Genomic DNA, 19229 nt, shown 5'->3' with positions numbered 1-19229 from the left:
ACCACAAGGGAGCAAATGGTGCACACTGCAATGTGACATGTCTGTACCTGTCTACACATAACCAAGCCAGAATGTATGATGATCTTCATCCTGCAGCTGGTTTCATGTCAGTTTTCATGATTAAAATGTCACTTTTCATCATAGTGTTATGTTTTTCTTCCAAAATAACACGTGTAGGTGCAGACAAGAGAAAGCTTGCAACTGTCAAACATATTTGAGTGTTTTAAATTAATTAAAATAAAAACAAAAATCAAAATTTACTCTACATTCTATATCAATCATCAGATTTTCTTCTCTGCATACATCCGCCTGTTCTCCAGCCTGTGCTGATCATGACAGTGTGGATATGTGTTTGTGTGTGAGAGAAGGACAGGGTTCCTCCAGCTTTGAAGGTGTGTCTGTGAGTCAGTGGACACAAACACACACACCTAGTCTGCCCTGACTTCCTGTGTGAGTCAGAACGTGCCTGTTACGTAAGTCCTCTGAGCAGAGAGGGGATCACTGACACACCTGTGCCCTGTGTGCCTCTTTCTGTCAGGTTTTATTTTACATTCACTTACTGTTAACAGCACATGCATGTAAACACCACCTAAACATCTCATTTATGACTCCCCCTGAAGGAATGTATGCTGCTACATTCCTCATTTAGATCTTTGTTTCAGCCAATGTTTCTTTAGAAGCTACAATCAGATGAGAATAGCTCTCTTGGCAGCCTTCTCTATTGCTCATTTGTGTATACACTCACACTTAGATGTGTGTATATGTGCGTGTGTGAGTGGGTGTGCACAGGCATGAAACAAATAAAGAATATGGATAATTTGGAGAGCCTGTGCTTGTTTGGAACAAGAAAAGATTCTTTGGCTGTAGGAGCCAAATTTGCCACCTCTTCACCAGCAAAAACCTCAGAACTACCCCCGCAGCCTACAGCCACGTGACCCCACCCCCTGCCACATAAAGACTTCAAGTGGAAAAAAATCATTATAGGATCTAATCTAGGACACACACACCCGCACAAGCAATGCAGATCTGTATGTTCTGTTCTAAAGTTGCCTTTTTTGTGGAGCTCAGGTGATCAACAGGTCTGCAGTGATGAAGCCAGGGGGTAAATGGAAAATGTGTAAATGTGAAATGTGACTGTGCAGCTGAAAAACAAGGGTTCAGTGTGTGTGTGTGTGTGTGTGTGTGTGTGTGTGTGTGTGTGTGCATACATGTAATTAGTCACCCTGTGGGAAAAAGTATTGTAACTGACCTTTTTATCAATTAGGGCAACTGAGTGCAATGTAACCAGTGTAGCTCACATCACCCAGACTCTGTATGTGCTCTCTCTCTCTCTCTCACTCTCACTCTCTCTCTCTGTATGTCTGTGTGTGTGTGTGTGTGTGTGTGCTCTTTCTCTCTCTCCCTGTGTGTGTGTGCTCTCTCTCTCTCTCTCTCTCTCTCTCTCTCTCTCTCTCTCTCTCCCTGTGCGCTCTGTGTGTGTGTGTGTGTGTGTGTGGGGCAGCATACCAGGTAAACGTCACAGCTTGTTCAGAAAGCCTTCGCTGTGGGCGCGCGCCACACTTCCTCAATCGACGGAATCACGGAGCGAAAAAGCGAGAGGAAGAGAAAACAGCAAGTTTTCATCGTGCTGAGGGGGAAGAAGGAAACACCGCCGAGCGTGTAGGACGAGGTAAGACTGTCCTCATTATATTGTTCTGCCGAGCCTGTAGTTGAGTTTTGAGTCTTTTACGTCTGAAGTTTGCAGAAAGTTGCGTGAGGATCAAATAACGCAGTCATTCTTCTTCTACGTTTATCTGACGGCGGTCGACGCTAAAGTTAAGCTATAGCTTGTTTCTTTCCCCCTAACTGAAAACGTGCATTACCACACCGAAGTAATGTCGTGTCCACACATTTTCTCATCACATATTTAAACATTAGCTGAACCTTAACTAGCGGCTCCGGTTTATATCGTTCCAACTTTTGCAATTTGCTTGTAGCTTTTAGTTTTTTAACAGAAATAATGCGATGGAATCTGACCTGTCAGACTGGATGGCGCTGCGACGTCAAGCAGATCTAAATTTTGACAGATGCGGTGTCAGGATGCGATTATGTTTGTCACATCTAAACAGTGATTGCGTGTTTATGACTATGGCGGCGGTGGTATGGAATCCCACGGGTCACAGAAAGCTTTTTAAGTCGTGGACGTGAGGAAGAGTGAGATTGAGTGATTTGTCATGGAAGATATTTTGACTGCACGTCGCTGTGTGAGTCAGACTGAAGTTGACATCTGCTTTAAACCAACTGACAATTAACCACATCCTTCACAAACATAACTGCTTAGAAAAATCAGACCGGCTCATTGATCTCTCAGGTTCACACCAATAAATGGTGAAAGCTGAGGTTAAATCTCCTCAGACTTTGTGTCACAGTACTACAGAGAGCTGCTGGCCCCTTGGTGTTTGTTAGAGGTACCTGTCAGGACCTGCTGTAAGAGCAATGTAATGAATGCAAGCTGTCTGGACTTGGTGCTTACATTATAAAGTTCTCCAAAATACTCTCAAATCTTACATTTCTATGTGATTTTTCTGTTTCTTTATTATTATTAATATTATTCCATAATGTTTAATTATAGTGTTTGTATATTGACAAGCTACTCAGGTCACTACAGACAGACCTTGTAGCGGTGCTGTTATTTTCCGGTATAAAATGTGTTCAAAAACAAGCATGTGTGCGTGCCGTTATTCTATACTCTAGGCAAGTATTCTGGATAAAAGAATGTATTTATACAATAAGTAGAATAACAATACTTGCTACTCCTGCTACATTCACACTTTTGGTTGTTCATTATTTTAGGTAGCAGGAAGTAAAGCTGAATAGAAAGCCTGATGGAAGTTACAGTAGACTGACACACGGGACGTAACTAGTGAATTTAACAGATGGGACAAATCGAAATCGCACACCAACAGTTTGTTAGGTAATCAATCACTACCGCCCTGAATCACATTGTGTGCTCACTGTGTCGGTTAACTCCAAACACCCTGACATCACAGCTCACGGCACCCTCTCCTCTCAGTGCATACTTTTTTCTTTCTTGCCTGTGCTTTTTTTCTGTCTTATTTTTCTTGTCTCAGTGTGGGCGTTTTTAGGATTGTGAATACCAGCTAGGCCTACTGTGGAGCACAGCAGGCTTGTATTTGGATTAGTGACATGTTGAGGCTCGCTCTGCCTTTGTAGTACAAGCAAACAACCTCCACCATTGCAGCAGCAGCAGCCTCTTAGAAACTGTATGTTGAAAAAAAGGCACCGTGACAGAGGCGCAAGTATGAAACCAGCACATTTGATATTGCATTTCATACACAGAGTGGAAAAGTCATGAACAACATGGGTATGAATGAAGTGTCTGTGGCCATCATGTCAAAGTAGTGTCCTCTCCATAGCACATAGAGAAACAAGTGGTGCGTGAAAAAATGCTGATGTTTTGGTAGCACATGTAAGTTATGCAAGCAGTAAACTGTGTATGCAGTAACTAGTGCCTAACACAAAGGGGTGGATAATTGTTGACGTATACTGTATTTCACCTCTAATGCACAAAGGGATGCAACTGTATGTTTGAGTTTTTTAGTTATCCAATCTGCAGGTCTATAAGATGTTAAGTAAAAATGACTCCTGTTTGTTTGTGTTGTTTAAAAATAGTGAAACTGTAACTTTTTAGTTTTACTGTTCCTTTCTAAAATACATTTGAAGTCAGATATAAAAACAAGTAATTAGTCAGGAGTTGTTGACAATTGGAAAACAGCATTTTCTCTTCCATATGGGCGTGACTTGCATTTTAATGTCTCATAGTGAGACGGAAAAATGCTTGAGTAAATGCAAAGTCATGGTGCAGTTTCTGTGATTAACACTTTGGAGCAGTAGCAGTAACTCTGTCCCTGCTGAATAGTGGATATAATAATGAACTGTGTATCTAACTTGCATGATTAAAGAGACAAATGTCACTAGGTAACACTGTGTTTGTCTCTAAAAGCAGGTGATCCTGGTACTCGTCATCATGGCTCCTTTTTTGAGGATCGCCTTTAACTCCTATGACTTGGGTGTTCTGCCTTCTCTAGCCGACCCCCCTTTCTGTGCAATCAAGATGAAGGAAGCCTTGACAACTGGTGAGAAAATCTTTGCTATAACATGCCCTGCCACATACAGAAGTTATCACCTCCTCATGTTTCCTGTACTTGATAACAACAAAAATATACTTCCTCTCTCTGTTCATCTCAGAGCGTGGTAAGACCTTGGTTCAGCGGAAACCTACCATGTACCCAGCCTGGAAGTCCAGTTTTGATGCGCATATCTATGAGGGCCGTGTGCTCGAGGTACTGCTGATGAAGACAGCAGAGGAACCTCTAGCTGAGGTCACTGTTGGTGTGTCTGTCCTCGCTGAGCGCTGCAAGAAAGCCAACGGGCGTGCTGAATTCTGGGTAGGACATTACGGATTGTCCTCTATCTTAAAGCAGAATCTCAGGAGCCCATTTAACTGTGTGTGTTTAATGTTCAGGTGGATCTTCATCCTTCTGGGAAAGTGATGATGGCTGTGCAGTATTTTCTAGAGGGTGTGGATGCAGGTAAATTTAAATTAAAGCATTTTCTTCTTCTTCTAACCTTTCCGTTGGTTTGATGATGATGATTATCATAAAGACAATAAATGCAAAATGATTTTCCATTATATTCCATTTCTGTTTGTTTAGAGAGTAAACAGCCGGCAAAGGAGGAAGAGGCACCGACTCTGAACCGCAGACGAGGGGCCATCAAGCAGGCCAAGATCCACTTTATAAAGAACCACGAGTTCATTGCCACCTTCTTCAGACAGCCAACCTTCTGCTCTGTGTGCAGAGAGTTTGTCTGGTTAGTGTGGTCTCCCTTCAATGCAGCACAATCCATCTTTCAGATAAACTACAGCATGTCTTTTGGACCTTTCATGAAACACTAGGCTGAAATGAAATGAAAAACATGAAACATGAAATGAAAAACATGAAACACACTAGGCTGTGCCACATAAGTGTCTCTCTGGATGGACAGTCTGAAAATATGCGTTGTTACCCTCATTCTAAACAAGTAGGACATCCACAGAGCTTTGCTCACGTAATCGGGCAGGAAGTCTAGCTCTGATAAACCATAAACGTTTGATGCCTTTTCACAAACCAACAGGTCATGTTTGACATCATTTGATCTCTAAATATCTACTCTGACACACACTTTGGTCTCAAAGGAAGGGAAGTTTGTACAAAAGGACACACATCAGTGTACTGTTCTTTGTCACTAACACATTATTAATCAGCAAACCATTAACATGATTAAAAGATGGTACAATTGGTACTATTGGTACCCATTTCTGTCTTTTTGCCTATAGGGGACTCAACAAGCAAGGTTACAAATGCAGACGTAAGTGTTAAAACAGCACTTTGTGTGGTATGTTAAATATGTGGCGGAACCAAAAATGTGCGCTTGATCAAGGATAAAAAAACTTGCTCTATTAACACCATCTCTTTTTTATCTTTGCCTTTTCTTAGAATGCAATGCAGCCATCCACAAGAAATGCATAGACAAAATCATCGGCAGATGTACTGGTACTGCTGCCAACAGTCGGGACACTGTGGTATGTAATGCACGTTTCTACAGTACACCATGTACTGTGAGTGTTCTCCGTATGTCTCCAATTTAGTGTTCAGGAGTCTGACTGTGGGCATTTCATACTCATATTTACTACAAGGGAAGATATCAGTTAGCATTCACTTCAGTCAATTAAGTCTCTTTTCAGTGGTCAATATTATCCGTGGATAAACATGATCAAAGCCTAACTGACCTAGATAATAGCAACAAAACAATAATCACGGTCACTCCCACCCACACTGAGTGGGTAAACAACAATGGGGTGTGGTCTCAGTTTTACTTTACTACTAAAGACTGGCATGGGAAAAACTTTTACTGTGGTTATTTCAGACGGATTAGGGAAGGAAACAGAAAAAAGATGAGGCTGATGTGCAGAAATGTGAAGTGCTATAGGCCACTGGTCCAGATTCCTTTGCTACCAGTTAGCTGTGGAGACAGTGAATTCTCTTTCTCCTCACAGTTCCAGAAGGAGCGCTTTAAAATTGACATGCCACACCGTTTCAAGATCAACAACTACATGAGTCCCACCTTCTGTGACCACTGTGGAAGTCTGCTGTGGGGTCTGGTCAAACAAGGTCTCAAATGTGAAGGTACAGTGCTGATGTCTGTGCATTACTGGAGTTTGACTGCTTCTTGTGTTTAAAAGACCCGTTTTATTCTGATTGTAGATTGTGCCATGAATGTCCATCACAAGTGTCAGGATAAAGTTGCCAACCTTTGTGGTATCAACCAGAAACTGCTAGCTGAAGCACTAACACAAGTCAGTCAGGTGAGTTCATGGAGGTGCACACAAGCCATTCAATGCATGGTCAAGTCTAGAGTCTTTAAGTATTTAAGCCACTGTCAGAATGAAGACATTAGAATGAAAAGTCTGACTCAAGTAACATACCATGTAATCAAATCGCAATACACCTTTTAATCAGATATCTGATTACATTTCATTAGCTATTAGGTATACTGAGATGGTTAAATACAAATGGAACTTAATGATGAACTATGAGATGAGGAATAGATTGTTTTCTTCTGAGGTGTTCTTTTTCTGGAGGCCGTTCTGAGTAATTTAAATTTATATAAAACACAGATTTAACGATCAAGTGATAATAAATCGTAAAACATAAATTGAAACTTTTTTACAACTACATGTCTGTTTTATGATACATGATCATATAAATACATGATTGCCTAACACCGTGTGTACATATATGTGTAAAAACAAATGCATATATAAGGTTGCAAGTGTCAGCTCTTAAGAGATGGCTGACAACACACACCTGCCATTGGTGATCCTAACAATGATCACCAATGATGAAATGTGTCCCCTGTTTTTTTCCTGATTTCAGTCCTCATCAGAGCATATTTCTGGTATTTATTCCAACACTAAGACAGACCGTTTATTAAGATCAGATACTACTGTGTAAAGGAAAGGAAAAAATGTGTCCATCAAATTAGGTCCTTCCAATATGCAGTGTGTGTTGACACGGTTCAGTGTGATCCTTCACCCTTATGTTATTCTGAACCTCCTGCCCGAGGTGTTTAGAGACAGGTTCATTCTATAACTCACACTTCATTTGCTGTCTCTTTACAGGTCTAAGGTGTAAGTTAAAAACTGTAGCTTTGTGGAGGGTCACAGTGCTTTTTAAAAAGGAAGAATCTGTACCAAATGTGCTTGGCCAGATGGGAGGCTACTTGTTGGCTTTTTAACATTTACTGTTTCTTCCTGTTCTTCATCAGAAATCATCCACTCGCCGTTCAGATCCAAACCTGCCTAATCTGCCTGACATTGGAATCTATGATGAGGTTAACAAGCTTGCTGGACTTGAAATCAATGGTCAGTAAGGATTTTTGTGTATGTGTTATTAAATAAATGCATTCAGACAGAAATATTTTTGTTTATATAAGAAGTTTATATAAGTTTATATAAGAAGTGAAAGTTTGAGATAACTGCATAACATTTCTAAGCTAATAAACTAAATTGTTTGACCATTAGATGGGTCTCCTTATGGGAGGTTGTGGGAAGGATCCAGCCCACGGCCACAGTCTCGCATTACTCATCTGACCCGCATCAATGTAGACAACTTCATCTTTCACAAGGTCTTAGGAAAAGGCAGCTTTGGCAAGGTATAGTATGACCACGTCATCAGTTGCTGCTCCAACAAAAGAAACAGTAGGCCAATTATACAGAAAATGACCTATATTGTGTTGTCTCTAACAGTCAGCTGCAGCCATAATGTATACATTTTCTTCTCCTCAACTCCTCTCACAGGTTCTCCTGGCAGAGTTAAAGGGGCGTGGAGAGTATTTTGCAGTGAAGGCCCTGAAGAAAGACGTAGTGCTGATGGATGATGATGTGGAGTGCACCATGGTAGAGAAGCGAGTCTTGGCTTTAGCGTGGGAAAATCCCTTCCTCACACACCTTTACTCCACCTTCCAGACCAAGGTATTCCCTCTCTATGTCTCTACTGTCTGTGGCTACATCTTTTGTGCATCATACTTTGAAAGATGTCCTTAGTACTTACAGAAGTAAATCTTGTCTGCAGGAGCATCTTTTCTTTGTGATGGAGTATCTGAATGGAGGTGACCTGATGTTCCATATTCAGGAGAAAGGGCGGTTTGAACTCTACAGAGCCACGTGAGCCATACCAGTCACATGGGAACAAAGATAAACATACATCATATAAAACACACTACCTTTAACGATTGCTCACATTTATATGTAGCTGCTGTCACAAACAGAACAAGCTAATGGAAAGCCGACAACCTTAAGGATAGCATTTTATACTTTCTTTTTTTTAACCCCTCGATTATTGTTTCTTTTACGAATTATACTGAAGTCTGATGTGCAGGCACAGGCTTGGATCGATTATATCCCCATTACTAGCAGACTGGCCTTGTAACACATGAACTTCACTTACTGGCTGTGTACTGAGTGTGTGTAAAGGGAGGTATCACTTACTGGAAACCCCTGCAGAAAACAACAATGCCATGCTAAAAGAAACTGTTAAAAAGTCCAAGTTAAGTTTTAAAAAAATATCACACAATTAAGGCTGTTAAAGTTTTTTAGCAGGCGCTGTTAGATAAACAAACCAACCTTAAAAAGAACATTTGACTAATTCACACCTGAAATAAAAGTGTAGGAAAGCATGTTTATTTTAATTCTAGGTTGCACAGTTATGCAAATAAGGCAGGTTTAAGGTTATCACAGTTAAATGCATAAAACAATCAATGGCTTTGTGTAGTGCTTTTCAGTTGGAAAACAACTTATCTGCTGAGTCACCGATCCTACAGAGCTGTTCTAGCTCCTGTAGTTAAAACATTGGTGCGTTGTACCCATGAGCTGGCAGGAGTAATTCAGACACAGACACCCGATCTTGTGTTGGCATCTGCTAAAACCCTCCTCACTCAGTGACTTTATTCATCTTGGATAATTTATCTTTAGTGCCTGAGACTGAGTAGGATGTTTCATCACCTCACGTGCATTCTTTTATGTTGGCTTATAGTGAGGGTTAATTTATGAATATCACAACACTAGAAAATTGGTACCATAATTGGCATCAAAACCAAGGTATTAAAAAAAGTAAAACAATAACATGCTTGTATTTAAATATTTGTACGGTGTGCAGTGTATGTTACACTCATACTCGCCCAAGGTTATATTTGAACAAAAATTACAGTAGCCAGCACCCAGCTCACATTATGACTTATCACTGTTTTAGCCAAAAGGTTTCACAATATGCACAACGTAAAGTAATAGAAAGTTAACAACTGTAAATTCTGTTTACAGCCAGCATATATCTGCCTTTGAGCTGCATAGCCAAGAAGAACCCTTTCATCTCAGATGCTCTGGTGCTAGCCTTTGGTTTCTATGTATCTGAGTGTTACTCAAACACTAAATGTCTCACAGTAGGTATTAGTTCTTGTGACATCTCTGGATTTGATAAAGTAACCTCGTGTGTTGCTGCACAAGCTGGCACAGTCGAATGGAACGTAACTCCTGCATTTGGTTATGCAACATTTTTCCTTAGGCAGTGACTGAACTGCAGTTTCAGATGACCTCTTTACCAGCACAAAGGCCTGCTCTCTCAGTAGTTACTCCTGACCTATTGGCCTGTCAAAGCGAGTCTAGTCCATCATTTGAACATTCCTCACACGGAAGAACCCAACCATATCCTATCTTAGATGCTTTACATCACACACTTCAGTTTACATCCTGCGTTGTGTTTGTTGTACAAATTTACACATCCATGCACATATAAGAGCGCTTTTCAGCCTTTTATTTGTCCATTTCAAGATATTGAGTAGGTAAACCCCTAATAGTTTATTAAGTCCTTGTCAGTAGGTCATGTACAGTGAACAAGCAAGAACTGGGTTAGAGTGACGGGTACTCTGTCTGCTCTCAGGACCCAGTCGCTTCACCTGACACAGATGACAAGAGAAGCGGGTCAGCGATAGGCTAATCTTTCGGCTCACAGCAGCTCTAGGGTTTCACATTATAAGAGCGTTATTCACTTGTCTCCTACTCCATACAAATGTCCTCCTCAATAATTCAGGTGTACACTGAACTGAGTCTGCAGTGACCCCAGTGTTCAGCTGCCAGCCACAGCATAAAGTGCAGACCTGTAGCTTCACCACTGATGAGTACCAGTAGCTGATATCTGTCTCTGCTGTCTTTGTTTTCCCAGGTTCTACTCTGCTGAGATCATTTGTGGCCTTCAGTTCTTACATTCCAAGGGAATAATCTACAGGTTAGAAGAAACAATATAAGGATTACTTTACTTACATATGTACAGTACTGCAAAGTATTATATTTTTGTCACATTAAAACTGACCATTTTATATTCTTTCTTAACTTGCCAAAGATTTTGGCTCAGCTGCAATGTAATGTGAGTGTAATGAACTTGTAGACACTCTAAACCTGCTTGGTTAGGTAATCCCACACATCTTGACACTTTTTTTTTCTGAAAGTTTCATTATTATTGTGTGCTAAGTTCTGAGTAAAAGCAGTGGGTGCAGGAAGAAAGACATGGATTTTATAGAGTATTAATATGCGATTTTGTAACCTCCCAGGTTTTGTACCATAAATATAACAATTATACCTTAACTTGTAAACAGTATAACTTGTTTTTATTTCTGAAACACATAATTTACAATCACAGCAAAATAAACTGAAACCAGTGGCTGGCTAAATTAATTTTTAAGGAGCTCATTTTTTTAAAACGTGACATTTCAGCAGCTGTAAAATGTTTTGGGACATATTTAGTCTCCTGAAAATGAATTGAACATCTAAAAATCTGTTATCTTGATTTGTTTTCAGAGATCTAAAACTAGACAACGTGATGCTGGATTATGAGGGTCACATAAAGATTGCGGACTTCGGCATGTGCAAGGAGAATGTGTTTGGAGAAAATCGTGCCACGACTTTCTGTGGCACTCCTGACTACATTGCTCCAGAGGTATGGTGTTCCAAAGTTAGAGATGCTCCCTTGTGCAGAAATATTCAAATCTGCAGTTGATTTGGTTTTATCAGTCTGCATGCAAACAGGCTTTAGTCCTAGTCCCGGAAAAAAACATTTGTGTGTGTGTTGCAACTCAGATCCTGCTTGGACAGAAATACTCATTTTCTGTGGACTGGTGGTCATTCGGTGTGCTGCTGTATGAGATGCTGGTTGGTCAGTCGCCATTTCACGGAGATGATGAGGATGAGCTGTTTGAGTCCATTCGAATGGACACTCCCCACTATCCCCGCTGGATCAACAAGGAGGCCAAAGACTTGCTTGAGCGGGTGAGTATCACTGTTTTAGTATTTAAATCCATCAGTTGAACTATCTAGTTGAAATACTGGTTTAATACTGGTTAGTTAAAAGCAACTACTGTACATAAGCTTTATTGAAAATTTTGGACACACTACATGTACAGAAAGAGTGGCAGGAAGTGGCTTTTGGCGATGTAGCATTTTTAGTTGAGTTCATTCAATCTACATGGATCTGATGGTGGAAAGTTTGTTAGAAAGAAAGCATGTGATCAACCAGTCAGCACTGAAGCCACAGTCAAGTATGTAGGTGGAACATGAAAGTCTAGGGGCTGTTTGTGTTACAGAAGTGTAGGTGAGCTTATATGTATTGAAGGAAGTGTATGGAGGAGTTTTAGTTGCAAACTGATTGCAGATTTGATTGGTGATTAGCCTGACAATGCTCATTCATTTGGTGAGAATTTTTCCTGTCCCCTTCACAGTCAGTCCCACTCAGTAAAGCCCTATTGTACCAAATGTAAACGTTTATTTTTTTTTTTTAATGGGCTGAGCTTTATACAATGACTTGCTGCTTGCCTCGTTATCAGTATTATAAAATACTGAACATACAGAATGGCCAAGAACACCATTTTCAAGTTTTATATTCATATGTCTGTTGTTGATAGTAGTCTTGTTGGTCCTCATGCTTTACATCACATGCTTTTTTTTTTGATTGGTTGTGTGTCTGTCCGGTTGTATCTAGAGGCAGTTTATTCTGTGTCACTTGGGACTGTTAAAATCCACAGAGACCAAACTACTTCTGTATAGAACAGAAAGTGAATAAGGATGGTTGGATCTTTCAGTGAGATAATGTTCCAAATCACGTTCCAAAGACAACAGTCTTTCTTACACACACTACAAACATTATTTTTGCAGTACAATTTCTACTTTTTTAGATCATATTCAAAGGTCTGAAACCTTTTCGGGGCCACTGCCTGTCTGTCAGGATAGGATGCCATTGCTGGCTCTTGGAAAATTGTGTCTTTACTTCTCTCTTTCTTTGTAACTGAATATGTTTTGATTACAATGTTTTGCTTTCCTTCAGCTGTTTGAAAGAGACCCCACTCGCAGGCTAGGGATTGTGGGTAATATCCAGTTGCATCCCTTCTTCAAGACCATTAACTGGCAGGCCTTAGAGAGGAGAGAGGTTGAACCGCCCTTCAAACCCAAAGTGGTATGGCCCACACGTTACTGAGTATTTTGTCGAAATTACTTTGGATCATCATATGCTATGCACATTTATTGCCTATGTTTTATAAAATTGCTGAGATTTGTTTCAAATCTGATCAATTACAGAAAGCACCGAATGATTGCAGCAACTTTGATCGGGAGTTCCTCAGTGAGAAGCCTCGTCTCTCCTACAGCGATAAGAACTTCATAGATTCCATGGACCAGTCTGCATTTGCTGGTTTTTCATTCATAAACCCCAAGATGGAGCACCTTTTAGAAAAGTGATTGTTGTCATGTCGGTCTGGTTACTTCCCTACTGTCACTGGCACAGTTCACTTACAGATCTGTGAGCTGCTCCACCATCAGTATGTGTGTAGCCTTATTTTAAGCACAAAATATTTTCCTTGGGTACGTATAGAAGTAGAAGGGGACCCTTGTTGTATATATATTGATGTTACTGTGTTTGTGCGCATGCTTATTGGTCTAGGCTCTAAAAGCCTGTATGAGTAATAATATAAGGATGGGAGGTTGAAAATCCTTACATTCCACTTGACGTCACTGCTAACATCTACAGCCACCTGTCTCCCTTTTACATTCAATTCAGCTGGGGGATAGAAAACATTGGAAATGGCAAAAATCCATAAGAATAAAATGTACTGTGCAATTCAGATGTAGGTTGTTTGTGTGAATGAGGTTACCGCATGCGTAGAAATCTCAGACTGACAAAAACACATCTTTGAAATATAGCTTAACAATAGATGTTAATTGTTTTTGACCTGATGAACCAGATGAGAGGAACCGGTGGCTGTGTGCCTGAATGAGAAGTGCCATGTAAAGATCAAACAAAAACATCTACAGCAGCTCTCTGCTGTACTGAACGGTTCTGACTGTGGATGGAGGCAGAGTGGATGTAGACAGTAGTAATGTTATTGACAATGGGTGGAACATTGAAACGCTGACATGCTGTATATAGAAAATGTTTATGTATATTGTTGTAACATGTATATTTGTTCGCTAAGGATGTACTTTTTTTACTGTCTCCACATTTTACTGATCTAATTAAAAAACCATCAACTCCCAGATTTGTGCTCTTACTATGACATTGTGTGGTTACTAATGAAAGATTCTTTGGATTACTACAGAGATGTGTGTTACTGTTATGAATTTAGTTTTCTCAAAATATAGTTTCACACCCTCCACGGTTGATGTCCTGACTCCAGGACATATCTGTTATGAAACCACAACTGGTGCCAATGCTTCAGATTGTGAAGCATGGCACACTTTAGAGGCCACAGTAGCCTACTATGCCTAGATGTAGCATGGTTTGTGCTGCATCAAATGTGGTAGAATTGCAGGTGATAATTTTTAGAACAGGTTCAATAACATGAGTGTTTACTGAGTCTTTGTTACAAGGCTGTTATTTGCTCTCTTGCAGCTCTCATTCTGGACTAGTGATAAGGATAAGGAGTCTTATTGTATTTCAAGTGCATGTTATCATTGAACCCATGGTTTATTTTTTAGCCTGACAGCTGTGCAACTGTTATTGGCTGTGTTAGGGTGGTTTTATACATGATACATGGTTTCTGTTTTGTCACTTTCATTAGGCAAACATTCCAAATTTACAGTAGATGTTTGTATTTTGTTAGGATTTTTGGTGCTTAGCAAAGTTCTGATAGTGTTTATGAATGTAGAATTTACCCAAGATAAATAATATATCTTTAACGTTTAATAACTGTTGATGGAGGGTAGTAATACAGAGGGTGACTTCGGATTATCTGAAGGACTGGATACGTCCTCTAGCGGCGAGACGCTGAATTAACAACTTGTCACGTCATCGCGTAAAGCCTTTCCGTACACTGTGTACGGAAGTAAATGTACTCTCCGCGTTCGAGTCATCTACTGCAGCCCACTGCTTGGACTTTAGGAATAAACGCAGCCACAATGAAACCGTCCACAGTATGACTGCTGTAATGATTCTGTTGCGTTCAAAGCAGCGGGTTCTTCCTCGGCGTCACTCTTAACAGAGAAAGTCCAAAATGAGTTCTCAGGATATCCTAAAGAATGCGTCCACTTTAGCATCATATAATGTGTTGCTACAGGTAAATAAAACCATTTCTGTACCCTTTATAACACAAGTATGTAAAGTGTTCATGTTGTTCCTCTGATTCTTATCTCAGGTGATGTTCCGTGTGCTGACATTCCTGCTGAATGCATTTACCCTGCGGTTTGTGTCCAAAGAGCTGATAGGCGTTGTTAATGTCAGGTAAAACTCCTGTCCGAAGCCACGAGAGTGCACAGTGCTACCAGATTTCAACTACTGCGGTGTGCGCTTTTCTGTGTCTTTGTTTTGCAGGCTTACCCTGTTGTATTCCACATTAGTATTCCTGTCCAGAGAGGCATTCCGGAGAGCCTGTCTGAGTGGAGAGTCAGGGACAAACCACAGCTGGAGACAAGTTATCAATTTATTATGGCTCACGTGGGTGGATTTAAAACGACATATGTGCTTTGATAATTAGCTCTGATGCTCAAATCTAATTTTTGTTTCTCATTTTCAGGGTGCCACTGGGTGTGTTGTGGGCTACCCTACTGGTCGCTGTGTGGCTGTGGCTCCTGGAGATCCCAGATTCCCAAACTGTCCCTTACTATGGTCCAGCTGTGGTGTTCTTTGCCTTATCAGGCGTGCAGGAGCTCCTGGCTGAGCCACTCTGGGTGTTAGCTCAGGCTCACATGTTTGTCCATCTGAAAGTGGTTGCTGAAAGCTTAGCAATGATAGCTAAGTGTAGCGTAACTGTTGTGTTAGTTGTGTTCGCCCGTGAATGGGGCCTTTACATCTTCTCTGCTGCTCATGTGAGAAACTTTTCCAGTTTTGCGTTATTTATGTAAATACGTCTGTAAACTTTCATTTTAAGTCATGTGCTTTTCTTAGTTGGTGTACACAGGGTTTCTGGTGCTGTGCTACGCTGTGTATTTCATTCGTTTCTTGGGATCTAAAGAGGCAGCCAGGAAGAGGTTTCCCTTGCATTGTGTTGGAGATCTGCTGCCCCACAGAGCTGTTGGAGAGGTGACCTGCTACCACATACTTTTATTGTAAGTTACAAGATGTACTGGTTACAATGTAAGTCTGACGTTCCAAATGTTGTACTGTGTTTTAAGCCACTGGTGGATTGGACTCTTGCCCATCTTACCTGGAGCTTCTTCAAGCAATCCTTCTTGAAACAGATCCTGACAGAGGGCGAGCGTTACGTCATGACTTTTTTGAACGTCCTCAGCTTTGGAGACCAGGGTGTTTATGATATTGTCAACAACCTGGGCTCCATGGTGGCACGCTTCATCTTCTTGCCCATCGAGGAAAGCTTCTATATATTTTTTGCCAAAGTGCTGGAGAGAGGTTGTGATATCAGACGTCAGAGACAGGTCAGGATTGTGGATGTAAACATGAACATATGTTGGTAAAAGTCTGGCAGAAATCCTTGTTGATCTTGTCCTCCTCTTGTTGTGCGTAGGAGGAAGTCGCTATTGCAGCAGAGGTCCTTGAGTGCCTGCTGAAGCTGGTATTGGTGATCGGTCTGATTATCACTGTGTTTGGCTATGCCTATTCTCACTTGGCTCTGGATATTTATGGTGGCTCTCTGCTGAGTAGTGGTGCAGGTAAGTGAGCCACATTCCAACCTATCAAATTCTTTTTTGTTGGGTAGTTTAAGTTTAATACGGTTTTTGTTAACTATGTTTAAGGGCCCAGTTTACTGCGCTGGTACAGCTGCTACGTCCTCTTGCTGGCTGTAAATGGTGTTACAGAGTGCTTTGTGTTTGCTGCAATGAGCCAAAAAGAGGTTGACAAGTAAGAATGTGGACTTAAACACAGACCTAAATATTACACAGCATGCATACAACCTCTTAAATGTGTTTCATGTGTTTGTTCTGCCTGCAGGTATAACCTGGTCATGCTGGCTCTGTCTGTATCCTTCCTTTTTCTGTCCTACATGCTGACATGGTGGGCTGGCAGTGTTGGCTTCATACTGGCAAACTGTCTTAACATGGGCCTCCGCATCTTACACAGCCTGCTTTACATACAACATTACTTCCAGTTCAGCCAGTGGAGACCTCTGCGAGGCCTGTTGCCCTCCCCACTCCTGCTTCTCACACTCACTGTCAGTGCAGTGGTCACAGCAATTTCTGAGGTACCAGGGAATCAATAAAATCAATAGTAATCATTCTGTTTTGAATACTGTGGGAACCAATGGTCCTAACTTGGGTGTCTCTGCTTGCAGGTCATTCTCTGCTGTGACAGTGGCTGGTGGCCGAGGCTGGCCCATATAGGTGTGGGTGCATTGTGTCTGCTCGGTGTGCTTGTTGCGGTTCTTCTTACTGAGACTCAGCTCATTCAGTTTGTGAAGACTCAGCTGTTACCCCAATACAGAAGAAAACACGCCTAAATTAAGCCTAGGACAGTTATAATTGTGAATATGTAAATCAGTGTGTGTCCTTTAGTACTTCTATGTTGTACATAGAAGTATGAAGATACAGTATGACATGGGTGAAAAATGAATGTATTTTAATAAAACTCTTTTTATTACCGTGTGTTTTGTTTTATTAAAGCATGACTCTTATTTGAATAGAGAAAATGTGTTGTGGCAAATGTGCAACATTCTCTGTGACATGCTCATTATTCACAAAGCCAGTACCATACAAACAACCAAATATACTATGAAATCTGTTAAGTCTATAAATAAATAAAAATATAAATTTTATAAAAAAAATTATAAATTTTCTAGTTGATTAGGAGAGAATGAATGGCTTTTCTACAAGCATGTAAAATATAACGATGTCCTGGTGAAAACAGAAATGTTAAGGAGGAGCAGAAATAGTCAAAATACTTGCTGCTTTTTGGAGGAATTGTTGGCTACAAAGAAACGTATAGTTTTTCCCCCCTATTAGTGATCTTAGAGTGTTTTTATACTGCTATTTGCTTATTTGCTTGTCTTTATTCTGTACTATTTGCCTCAGAACTGAGGGCCCCTAGAGGCTGAATAATGATGTAATTATAGTAAATGAACAGGAAGGGGTGGAGATGACATTCCTTTACCCTATATTCTCCTTTCATCCATGTATGTACATACATACTGTAGATGTGTACTGGTATGGTTTGCACAATCATGTAGAATACTTATCCTTTGAGTCTGAACTTTGATTTCACTTTGCTTAGCCTACTTCGGTATCTGTGTTCATAGTAAGCATCTGCAATAGAGACAGGGAAGAAACATTTGTCAGCTTCCTGCATCCTTTTTTTTCTTTTTTTGGGACATGTTGAAGCAGTGATTTCATCATGTTCTACTGAAAGATCAGACCATATAAAATGGAAAAAGGAGGAGTTTGTTCACCCATTACATCATTTATTAGTCTTGAGAACAGATTTATTGTCCACTGGTGAATCACTGCCAGGCTGTGTATATATGAGTGTGTTTGGACTGGAGCTACAAGAGAAAAAGAGAACCAGCTGACACAGAGAGGAGGTTTTCTTTCAGGGTGTCTTCAACAACCATCATGTCTCAAGTAAGGCTACTCTTTGAGCTTTCATAACTACATTTATTTTCTGTTTTAAGGCATTGCTGCAGACATCTCTTTCTCTTGTCCTTCAGCCTGGGCAGGAGGATGAACAAACGCAGCGTCTTGAGGTGAAAGACGAAGACCTGGCTGAAGCAAAGGACAAACTGGGTACTAGTGGGGCTGTGAAGGGCAAGACATTTCAAGTAATGCAGGAATGTGGTGAGGACATGCACACCCAGACACAAACAGACCACTAGACTTGCAGGCCATAAAGAAGAAACAGCTTTCAGTGTCTGGTTAAGCTAAGATCACATTATGGGAGTGAATTTAATAAGGGGGGTTTCTCATGATGCTGAAGTTTCCACTCCATATACAGAGAGGAAAGAAAGGCTGTAATGATGGGAGAGTTCCATCCACTCTCTCACACACACAGTAATGTTTACAAAGTGAATATCAACAGCCTACCAAACTTTTCGCAGCCTCATTCACAGAGGCTTATTTTGATTGTTGATTCTTTTTTTCCACAGAGAAAATGGGTAAAGCAGCTCCGTCTGTGTTCAGTGGAGCAAAGTCAGGAGGAGAGACTGTTTTCAACACACGTTCAGCTCGACCAGCAAAGAAGTAAACTTCCTGACTGTGACTGGTTGGCACCTGTTTTTTTTCCCCCACCATGGAAAATGTCACTTAAAGCCTGCTTTAATAATTCATGTTGTTAGACATGACATTTCAGTATTACTGCAACACCTATAATAATTTGATAATTAAGATTAAGATTTACTTTATTAATCCCCGTGGGGAAATTGAGTTGTAGTAGCAGCATTAAAAGGATAAATATAATAAACACAGAAAAAACTCTTACATACACATACACACACATGACAGCAACAGAGAAAGAATATCATACACACACACATAGCAGATCAAGGGGGAAGATAGAAGCATAAAAACACAGTTAATGTAACTGAGCAGTTTGAAATGCACCTGTGATGATGCTTTAGTCCACGTTTGTGAGCACAGCTCTGTCACAGATGAGTTATAGAGTCTGGTGGCGGGTGGCAGGAATGACTTCCTGTACTGCACTTAGAGCAGCGGG

General features: G+C 40.7%; 3 protein-coding genes across 5 annotated transcripts; all 3 read left to right on the top strand.

The window, feature by feature from the left end:
• Positions 1 to 1514: 1514 nt before the first annotated feature.
• On the top strand, positions 1515 to 13672 carry prkcda (protein kinase C, delta a). Of its 2 annotated transcripts, none has more exons than XM_028405091.1 (18): positions 1515 to 1669; positions 4004 to 4136; positions 4249 to 4448; positions 4526 to 4592; positions 4716 to 4872; positions 5378 to 5409; positions 5538 to 5623; positions 6098 to 6227; positions 6306 to 6406; positions 7369 to 7465; positions 7625 to 7755; positions 7901 to 8074; positions 8175 to 8266; positions 10317 to 10379; positions 10949 to 11087; positions 11228 to 11416; positions 12468 to 12596; positions 12719 to 13672. In XM_028405091.1, exons 2-18 carry the CDS (start codon positions 4028 to 4030, stop codon positions 12875 to 12877), a joined length of 2055 nt encoding a protein of 684 aa, XP_028260892.1. In that variant the 5' UTR covers positions 1515 to 1669; positions 4004 to 4027; the 3' UTR covers positions 12878 to 13672. The 2 variants fall into 2 exon arrangements, with proteins under 2 accessions (XP_028260892.1, XP_028260893.1); XM_028405092.1 differs by having other exon boundaries at positions 1540 to 1669; positions 4007 to 4136; positions 12719 to 12877.
• Positions 13673 to 14456: 784 nt separating this feature from the next.
• rft1 (RFT1 homolog) lies at positions 14457 to 17166 on the top strand. Its single transcript, XM_028405094.1, has 10 exons — positions 14457 to 14691; positions 14770 to 14855; positions 14946 to 15068; positions 15148 to 15439; positions 15519 to 15653; positions 15746 to 16006; positions 16096 to 16240; positions 16325 to 16430; positions 16521 to 16770; positions 16861 to 17166. Exons 1-10 carry the CDS (start codon positions 14629 to 14631, stop codon positions 17023 to 17025), a joined length of 1626 nt encoding a protein of 541 aa, XP_028260895.1. The 5' UTR covers positions 14457 to 14628; the 3' UTR covers positions 17026 to 17166.
• A 704-nt stretch (positions 17167 to 17870) lies between these two features.
• LOC114435424 (musculoskeletal embryonic nuclear protein 1-like) lies at positions 17871 to 19020 on the top strand. Of its 2 annotated transcripts, none has more exons than XM_028405095.1 (3): positions 17871 to 18142; positions 18229 to 18339; positions 18664 to 19020. In XM_028405095.1, exons 1-3 carry the CDS (start codon positions 18134 to 18136, stop codon positions 18850 to 18852), a joined length of 309 nt encoding a protein of 102 aa, XP_028260896.1. In that variant the 5' UTR covers positions 17871 to 18133; the 3' UTR covers positions 18853 to 19020. The 2 variants fall into 2 exon arrangements, with proteins under 2 accessions (XP_028260896.1, XP_028260897.1); XM_028405096.1 differs by having other exon boundaries at positions 17908 to 18142; positions 18229 to 18355.
• Positions 19021 to 19229: the final 209 nt, after the last annotated feature.

The sequence above is a fragment of the Parambassis ranga genome, chromosome 5, assembly GCF_900634625.1.
Source record: "Parambassis ranga chromosome 5, fParRan2.1, whole genome shotgun sequence".
Classification (NCBI taxonomy): domain Eukaryota; kingdom Metazoa; phylum Chordata; class Actinopteri; family Ambassidae; genus Parambassis; species Parambassis ranga.
This window is presented reverse-complemented; position numbering and strand designations above follow the sequence as displayed.

Bases quoted from the DNA above. Each gene is read 5' to 3' on its own strand.
- prkcda (XM_028405091.1), top strand. From the start codon at position 4,028: ATGGCTCCTTTTTTGAGGATCGCCTTTAACTCCTATGACTTGGGTGTT. The intron at 5,624-6,097 runs GTATGTAATGCA...TTCTCCTCACAG, and splicing joins CCAACAGTCGGGACACTGTG to TTCCAGAAGGAGCGCTTTAA. The intron at 10,380-10,948 runs GTTAGAAGAAAC...ATTTGTTTTCAG, and splicing joins TCCAAGGGAATAATCTACAG to AGATCTAAAACTAGACAACG.
- LOC114435424 (XM_028405095.1), top strand. The intron at 18,340-18,663 runs GTAATGCAGGAA...TTTTTTCCACAG, and splicing joins TGAAGGGCAAGACATTTCAA to AGAAAATGGGTAAAGCAGCT.
- rft1 (XM_028405094.1), top strand. From the start codon at position 14,629: ATGAGTTCTCAGGATATCCTAAAGAATGCGTCCACTTTAGCATCATAT. The intron at 16,431-16,520 runs GTAAGAATGTGG...TTCTGCCTGCAG, and splicing joins AGCCAAAAAGAGGTTGACAA to GTATAACCTGGTCATGCTGG. The intron at 16,771-16,860 runs GTACCAGGGAAT...CTCTGCTTGCAG, and splicing joins TGGTCACAGCAATTTCTGAG to GTCATTCTCTGCTGTGACAG.